This window comes from Eptatretus burgeri, unplaced genomic scaffold (genome assembly GCF_056783735.1).
Source record: "Eptatretus burgeri isolate ZD-2024b unplaced genomic scaffold, Ebu_testis_v1 Ebu_testis_scaffold_348, whole genome shotgun sequence".
Classification (NCBI taxonomy): Eukaryota; Metazoa; Chordata; class Myxini; order Myxiniformes; family Myxinidae; genus Eptatretus; species Eptatretus burgeri.
In genome coordinates, this window is record NW_028222297.1 from 41,147 (window position 1) to 50,000 (window position 8,854).

At 40.8% G+C, this 8,854-nt stretch overlaps 1 protein-coding gene across 3 annotated transcripts; it reads left to right on the forward strand.

Moving 5' to 3' along the window:
- The first annotated feature begins 214 nt into the window (after positions 1-214).
- Positions 215-8,586, forward strand: LOC147007288 (uncharacterized). Of its 3 annotated transcripts, none has more exons than XR_015054291.1 (4): positions 215-302; positions 2,420-2,580; positions 4,895-7,250; positions 7,456-8,586. XR_015054291.1 is itself a non-coding variant. In XM_085867422.1 (3 exons), the coding sequence occupies exons 1-3, from the start codon at positions 234-236 to the stop codon at positions 6,585-6,587; spliced, it is 1,923 nt and encodes a 640-aa protein (XP_085723548.1). In that variant the 5' UTR covers positions 215-233; the 3' UTR covers positions 6,588-8,586. The 3 variants fall into 3 exon arrangements, 1 of the variants encoding a protein (XP_085723548.1); XR_015054292.1 differs by having other exon boundaries at positions 4,895-7,029; XM_085867422.1 differs by having other exon boundaries at positions 4,895-8,586.
- The last annotated feature ends 268 nt before the right edge of the window (positions 8,587-8,854 follow it).

The following is an 8,854-nucleotide window of genomic DNA, read 5'->3' on the forward strand; positions in this document are numbered from 1 at the left end:
ACCTTTTTTATAAATTACAAATCGGAAAAAAGACACCATATCTATTTTATGGATTGTCAAAGGATGGATAATAGATTCGAGGTGTTCTGAGCGTTGAAAAGCAATATGAACGAGGGGAAGTGGGCGTGGCCACAGTCCATTGTGACGTCACAATGACAATTCCAACAATAGAAAACTCCAAAGACAGAGCGGTATCGTTACATCTTCAGTTCGTGGATCGCCGTGCAGCAGCCATGTTTTTTCCCATCGCGCTGTTTGTGTTCACCGTCCTCGGAAGTGGAACGTCCCGTCCATCACAACAGGTAAGGGGGGATTGTGAGAAATAACAATGGATTGTACTCGGGGAAGGTACACAACACCATGGGAGTTACTTTCTTTGTAGTTTGGTAAATCAGGTCCGTATGGAGGATTTTAAATGGCTGTAGGGGGGTGGGTGAGGGGGGGGGTGTTGCTTCATCAATTTAGACCATTCAGAGCATGATGGGTTGTTCCATCGAATTCGGACTTGGAACCATCGATAGTGTTCTTTACCATCAAATTTCGAGTTCAAGTTCAATTCACCAAGTGATTGGTGACAGGAAACACCACGTGACAGAAAAGTGAACAAAATGTGAATACACAGATTTACATCCATGTTCCGACTTTTCTTTTTATAACATCACAAGTAAATTCATCATCTTTTGCCTGGTGTTGGTGCAGTGGTTAGGGCAGCGGCTTGGGATCCAAAAGGTCCTGAGTTCAAGCCCCGTTGGGCCACTGAATTAATACACCAGGGGGTTGACTCAGCCTGTCATCCTTCCGAGGTCGGCGAAGTGAGTACCAGTGTACTGGGCCGGTGTATACCCCGGTTAAAATAGGTGTACCATATCCCTGTGTCGTTAGAGGTGACCAGGGTTGCGTCAGAAAGGGCATCCGGCGTAAAACATGTGCCAAATCACTATGCGGATCATACAGATGATCCGCTGTGGCAACCCCTAACGGGAGCAGCCGAAAGAAGAAGAAGAAGAAGTAAATTCATCATCTTTAAACGTCGAGAATGTAACATTGTTTATATAATTTATTTATTTAAATTCCTCAAAACAAGGTTGAAAGCTCCTTAAGGTTTGGGGGTTGTATGTACGTACTGTTGTCAGGAATCACACGAAATCCAATCAGCCGATTACACAAAAATTGGCGATAACGTCCAAGTGTGTGTGTGTGTGTGTGTGTGTGTGTGTGTGTGTGTGTGTGTGTGTGTGTGTGTGTGTGTGTGTGTGTGTCTGTGTGTGTGTGTTTGTGTTTGTTTTGCCTGTAAAGCAAAGACAAATTCTCTCTGCTGACACCCCTACCCCCCCCTCTCTCTGTCCCATCCACGCTCCTCCCCCTCCTAATGCAGTACAGCACCCTCCTCCCACACCCCTGTCCCACTCCCCCACTCTGTCTCTGCCTCTCCATCTCTCTCTGGATGGTAGTTGTGTCCTGACGGTCGTTATCTTCATATGTGTCTGGACAATGGTTATGTACGGGCGTAATTAACACTCCACCACATGTGTGCTTTCCCTTCCCCTCCTCTCACCCTGCCTTCCCTTCCCCCACCCCTCCTCTCTCTCCCTCCTTCCTTTCTCCCCCTATTCTTAGTCCTCCTCATTGTATTCCCATCAGTAAAGCGACAGGTGGTATTTTCCAATCTAAAATACATACATCTGGTTTGTGGAATATTAAATAATGATCCCAGAATGATTTCCCTCCGTGCCCTTGGAATCTCCTCTCTCATCATCACCCAGTTCAACAGTTTCTTCAACACCTGAACCTCATATTCACCGAGGCAGGTCTATACTTCCACTGATATCACATCTGGTCCCACTGATTTGCCATTTTTAATTCCTCTAAAGTCGGCTATCTTGCTTAACAGTACTGTTTTTCTTTTAAGAGAAATCGAAGATTCCAGGAGCAGCCTTTAAAAAGGAGTAAACCATTGAGTGTTGGTAACACAGTTGAAATCCCTTATTTAATCTTCCTTGTCTGCCCTTTAAATCGTCATTGTATTTCCTCCTTACCGTGATGATGTGTTGAGGAACAAGAGAGTTTATCGTTGGTTGGAAACTGCAGGTTAACTTTCCCCCACCAAGCAAACTTGGAATTTGTCCCTTCAAGGAAAGTGCTCCTTCATGGTCGTGTCGATGGAGGAATCTTCACGGTATTACTTCCCAAATTACTTCCCAAATCTTCGTGGAGACCCACACTCCGTAAGCGCAGTACAAACGATAAACTCTCGAACATTCCATGACCCATTGTGTTTGTATTCCAAAAATATTCAAGATCATGTTGTTGTTTTGTCATGAACTTGTGGATTTTGTAAAATAATTGTAAAAATATTGTTTATTTTAATTTTAAATGAAATAAACATTCCTCCTTCCCCTGCTCTTGTCCATTTCCATAGGTTATCCAGAATGATGCTGTTGAGGATGGAGGGATGTCTGTGGTTCGTGACGTCATGTTTGTCGCGATTTCCTTCCTTTTGTTTTATGTTCTGATCACATTTGATCCGTCACGTTGGTTCAACAAGAAGGGGAGCCCCAAAAGAAAGCTCTGCATTCACTGGTAAAGAACACAAGTGACTTATTCATCAATATTTATCAAGTCTTCATCCACGAGGGAACAAGATCGCTCAGACATTTGAAACGAGTTTACTGTGTTTTATGTTATGTTGGATTATATTGGCTTGAATTTTTTTTTGCTAAATATGGAATATGTTGTTTTATTGCTGGAGGAGATGACAAGGTGTCAAAAATCAATTGGTGACAATGTTCTTCATCCAATATTTTTGGGCCATCTTGGATTTCAAAATGGCCACCATGTTCCACCAAATTTCATAATAACTCAGGCTGTGATGTCATATGAAGTCTGTTTTGGTGGCAATGCCCACATTTATCATGCCAAGAAGTAAAAAACAATTTTAATTTTCTTGATGTTATGGATGGTGACCATCTTGGATTTCAAAATGGCCGTGATGAACAAACCCACTTTTGCTGTATAAATCAAAGTTAAATTTGGTGTAAATTCCTCATTGGTCATTTACAGGTCGAGTATAACTTTGGTAAGCCTTCAATTTGGTTAAACTATTTGTAATTATAGTTGTGTATTCAGTAACCTGTGTGTCAAAAAACCTATGAAAGTTCCAACAAACTCTGTCTTGTAATTCATGAAAAATCTACACTTCTGCAGTTCAGCAATGTCGATAAACTGCCCCTCATCGACGTGGTCTTGTAGAACACTGAAGAACTCGGTATGTGGCAATACATGCAACACTCTTGAGGCTGGATGATTTCAAGTGATTTCGCTTCACAACATGGACGCTGAATATACTTTTCCCAGTTTTTTTGTGAAGCGGGACGTGTGTTGGTACAGAATGTCACGAGACAGTAAATCTCCAGAAGACAGCACGTCGGCAAGCCGAACTTTCCAGGCATCATATCTACTGCTGTTTACAATTTCTTGGATTGTTTTCTCCCATGTTACCAGGAATTGGCCCTTCTGGAGTTTTTCAAGGACTTTTGGCTCTTCCTCATCTGTGGTTGGTTGACAAAATACACATTTTGATTTGACAAACATTGTACTGCTCAAACGAGTCTGCTTAATAGATCATGAAGCACTGGGTTGTCCTCTGTCAGTGAAGTTGTGTCTTGTGAAGCAACAGCAAGTTTGTATCTTCTTCTTTCATCTCTATCCAGGTGACTCGGTTTTTTAATGTCAATCTCTGTGTCAAGTATCTTTCTCAGCTTGAAGCTCGTTTGCTGTGATTCTGATCAGCCTTTGTCCAACTCACACAAATTCTGGATTGTAATAATCTGTCTTTTTCTGGATACACTTAAGAAAAGTTTCAAATGTTGATTCCTTGAAGGTTCTGTATTGAGTATCAACAAGCTTTTCACCAGTTCCTGTCTGGCAATGCAAGAAGAGTTTAAAATCTGTTGTTGATTTGGTGAACGGGAGCTTTTTGGGAGATGCGATCATCTCATGAAACATGAGAAGTTGATGATTATTCAAGTGAAAGAACAATGAGATTTTTGTTTTTGGAATAACAATCTGGCTGAAATAACGAAGGATAAGATATGGATAGATTCCATACGATGATTTCCTTTCTATTCAGATTGATTTTATAATTAAATGTGTATACAGTACATTTCCCAATTCATCAAATGCTTGTTCCTCATTGGCCTACGTATTTTTACATTTTAACAAACAGTTTCCTCAAATCTCTTTCTAGTTACTGAGTGACAGTTTTTCTTGCAGCTTTTTCTTTGATAAATTGATCCATGGTGAATATTCTAAAAAGTCCATTTACCATTATCTTAATCTGTGATGAACAAGTGAAGTAATTTAATTTTTTTATATCCAGTACGTGATGATCTGAATGATGTCCCACACATGTGACACAAGTTTCTTGTGAATATAAACTAAAACTCACCAACTAAGTGTTGATTTCCAAGGAATAGTTTGTTGGTCAATGTCGAAGTTCTGGGACAAAATACTTCTGAAACAGATATTTTTAAATCCAAGATGGCCATCAAATGATGTCATGAAAAAATGTTACCAATGGAATTCCAGCGAAGTCAGACATAATTTACAATAAAGTCACAATTTCCTCCTTCAACAAAACAAATGTTAAAGTTCATAACATCCTCCACTATTACATGAGATTCTTCAAATAATCAAGTGTGATTCATCGTTCCACACCGTTCCTTCGGACATTGTTTAAGTTATATCTGCAAGTTCCATATTCCGTTTCCTCCAGAACTGTAACACTCGTGGAACATGTTTGTTTATGTTTCACAAAACCATGTATTCAATACTTCACATGTGATGTCATACTTTATTTTACCTTGAACTGAGAGGTTTGTTTGTTTTGTTGCAGTTTACGATGTCGATGTAAAGTGAAACGGAAAAATGAATCGAAAGACGATCCACCATTGGTAACGGGGATTCGGGAAACCGAACACCCTGAAATTGAGAAAGGAGAGAGAAAGGAGGTTCTGGAAATCACTGAAAAAATGGAGTTCATAGCAAAACAGAACATTGGTGACAAAGAAGAAGAGGAAGAGGAATATCAAAAAGAGAAAGAAAAGGTTTTACGAGCAGAGGAAGAAAAACTTCAGGATTATGAGGCTCGGATCGCCGAAACTGAAAGAAATATCTTACAAAGAGAGAAGTTTGTGCAGGAAATGGAACACGAGTTGTTGGAAAAGGACGTGCAACGGAAATTGGAAAAAGAATTATGGATAAAGGAGAAAGAGGACCGGAAGAGAGGAGAGGAGGAACAGCAGAGGAAGAAAAATGAAGAAGAACAGAGAAAAATGAATGAACAGGAGAGGAAAAATGAAGAAAGGCTCAGGATGAGAAAGAGAGAAGAATCCACACGAGCAAAGGAGCGATTCCAAGTCCGAATGTGGGAAAAACGCAAAAATAAAGAACTTGATCAGAAAATGCTCTTTGTAGAACACAGAATGTTCGAGATTGATCAGTGGAAGAAACGAGTGCAGCAGCAGGAGCGATACCTGCAGATCAGTAAAGAACAGGAGATGGAGCGACAAGGTGTGTTTGAAGTATTCATGAATGGGAAAGATGAGGAGATAAAGAAACGGCAGCTTCGTATGCACCAACAAGGAGAGGAGGTTAAAGATGGAGAGTACCGGCTGCTTAAATTGGACGAAGAGACTCGTCTTAGAGAGAGAGAGCACCGGGAAGAACAAAAACAATGTGAAATTAGATGGAAATTGAAAGAGTTCATGTTAATGGAAAGAGAACGAGAGATGAGGGATAGGAAAAATAACGTGGAGTTAAGGGAGAAGGAGGTCTTGGAAAGAGAGAACAAAGTACAAAATGCAGGAAAGCTTGAAGAGAAAAACGAGGAAGAAGTGCTTGGAACGAATGATGGGCTGGAGCAGCGACAGCAGCAACAGGACAATGTTGATTTGCTGCCGACGACTGAACCGAAGCCTCACATTGATGATGGGCTGGAGCAGCAACAACTGTACAGTGTTGCCCTCCAACAACAACCAAAGCCTCATTGTGCAGACAAGTTACATCATCAGAAACAGCACGATGTTCATCGACTGCCGTCCAACCGGGAGACCCACCATTCTTCTCAGTCTGAGTTTCTCAAGGATGAACGAGCGGAAATTGAAAGGCGCAAAAATAACCTCGTGTTCCGTGGAGTGAAGGAGGGAAAAGGTGAACATGACAAGGAGGCTGTGGCAAAATTAATAAAAGCCATGAACCTGGAGATCGAACCTGAACGGACTTTCCGCATTGGACGATATGTTGAGAACATCTTCAGACCCATGAAAGTTGTTTTCAGATGCGAGTCTGATCGGAATCAGGTTCTTACGAACAATAAAAAGATACGGAATTTGAAGGATCCCTCTCTCTGGACAAAAAACATTTTCATCACTCCAGACTACACTCAGCTCCAAAGAGAAACACTGGAGATGCTGCTGAGTGATCTTGACAAAAAGAGAGAAAGTGATCCAAACGGGCGATACACTATTAAAGGAGACAAAGTCGTCCTCCTGAAGAAGCCCAAGGGTGAACCTCATTTCCGTAAATGATGACCATCCCTCCTCATCTCCGTCAATCACGACCATCCCTCCTCATCTACCATCCCACAGAATACAGTCTCCTCTTGCTGCACACTTTAAAAGAAAGACAGAGTATATTCTGTTGAAAACAATTTCCTTCAACGCACGGTCTCTTCCAAGCAAGTGATTGTACCTGAGATCACATCGGAGCCGAAACCGAAACCTTTTTTGAAAGTACAGACAATGACAGGATTTCACTCCTGATGGATATTTTACATTGAATAAGAACAGGAACCTGAACTTTTCTCGTGAAGGCACCAAAGCTGCAGAAAACCATGGTGGGGTCTTATTGTTGATGAAAAGGAATTCATCACTGACTTACATTGTTCATTGGCTACCTCCTGAACGGAAACCTCACCGTGATGACGGACAGCAACAACAGAAGCCATGTGCCATGCAAGACCTTCAACAGGTAAGAACTTTTCATTACCTTTTGACAGGTGGGGTGAACACACTGGGTGCAAACACAACCAACCCCAAGATTAAAAACACAACCAACCCCAAGATCAAAACATTAAGTTGAAATAAATTTTGTTACTTTGTCTTTCACAGACATTGCTGTTAATACTTCGTTCGATGAAAAAGAATATCCTTAATTGTGGAGATAATTGTAATTATACTTTTCGTGGGAAGGTAACTTATTAACATGGTCATCCTCATGCAGAATATAAAACAAGAACTTTAACTCCCTTCGGTTGGATGAGATCACCTGATTCACCTTTTCATCGATTACCTGTTCCATGCATTTCCTTCTGTGGCCTTTTCTGAACAAGTTATCAAACTGATGAAGATATCAATGTATTTAATCTTTCATATTTCTGTTGTTTTTTTTCCAAAGACCCCTCAGAAGTGGTGCTCCTTCCTGCTCACCTGAAACCTTCCCACTGGTTGGAACGTAAGTTGCCAAGATTCTTGTCTTACATCACAAATTATTCCAAACTTTGTCTAAACTACATGTTCTTGACGTGCATCATGTCCCATTTTGTCTGTGCCTCAGAAGTGTTGAGGACAAACAAATATTTTGCTGAACTCGAATCCAGAGAAACAGCAAACAAATCTTCCAGGTGGTAGAAGTCTGGCATGAGTGTTAATGTATCCGTATCAAAATCATGGAGTACACCTGGATGATCATTAAAATTAATTGTTTGAAAAATCCAGTGGGAGTTTGTGATGAAGAAAATAAAAATGTGAAATTGAAGGCAAAAGAAAGAAGAGCATTTAACTGAGATGCAGAAAACAATTGATAGGATATATTTTCCAGGATTGTGTTGGAAGGTATGATAATGATGGAGATGATGATGACAATGCTATTGAGGGATTTTGACTTCCTTTTGTTGATGTGTGTGTGGAGGAAGACGTTTCAGTAACGGCCACTGGAAAAGAAGATGTGATATTTGGCAGTGGATCAATCATCACTCCGTCGTACAAGCTCCAGGAATGGAGGATGAAATATCAGACTCTTGCAGAACGATGATCCTAGATTAAAAAAATAAACATCAGTCTCCAGAAGTACAGGTACTTAAACCTTCCATGACCTGATTTAATCACATCGTGCACGACTTCATCACTGCACACCATGCGTCACTTCATAACAACAAACACATTTACACTCTAACATTGTCTTTCACCTTTTTTGTTCTCCAAGCATCCTTCAGCTCAGACCCAGTGTACGAGTTGTACCTCGATGACCCAGTGTACGAGTTCCACCTTCATGACCCAGTGTACGAGTTGTACCTCGATAACCCAGTGTACGAGTTCCACCTTGATGACCCAGTGTATGAGTTGTACCTCGATGACCCAGTGTACGAGTTGTACCTCGATAACCCAGTGTACGAGTTCCACCTTGATAACCCAGTGTACGAGTTCCACCTTGATAACCCAGTGTACGAGTTCCACCTTGATGACTCGGGAAATTCTACCTTGATGAGTTGTTTGATTGTGAATTTTGTTATTTTTAATTCCTGTGAATAAAGTTTACCTAAAATCTCTTCTCCTTTCAAATCATATCATGTACAAGTCAAAGGAATGGTGTCCAAAATATTTATTATGAAAATGGCTCCGTGGGGATTACAAATCTTGGAAAAATTTCAATTGTTTATTGTTCTTTCACTCACAAACCGAAGCACCAAGAGACGCCAAATTTTGGGGGTACTCACGTTAGAATCTCGACAAGGTTTTTAAGTGAACGCACGTTGACCTTGAAGGCCGTTTTGAGACTCAAGGCCACGATGAGGTGA

Excerpts from the sequence above, each read along its gene's own strand:
- LOC147007288 (XM_085867422.1), top strand. The coding sequence starts at position 234 with ATGTTTTTTCCCATCGCGCTGTTTGTGTTCACCGTCCTCGGAAGTGGA. Across the intron at positions 303-2,419 it reads CGTCCCGTCCATCACAACAG|GTTATCCAGAATGATGCTGT; the intron begins GTAAGGGGGGAT and ends CCATTTCCATAG. Across the intron at positions 2,581-4,894 it reads AGAAAGCTCTGCATTCACTG|TTTACGATGTCGATGTAAAG; the intron begins GTAAAGAACACA and ends GTTTTGTTGCAG.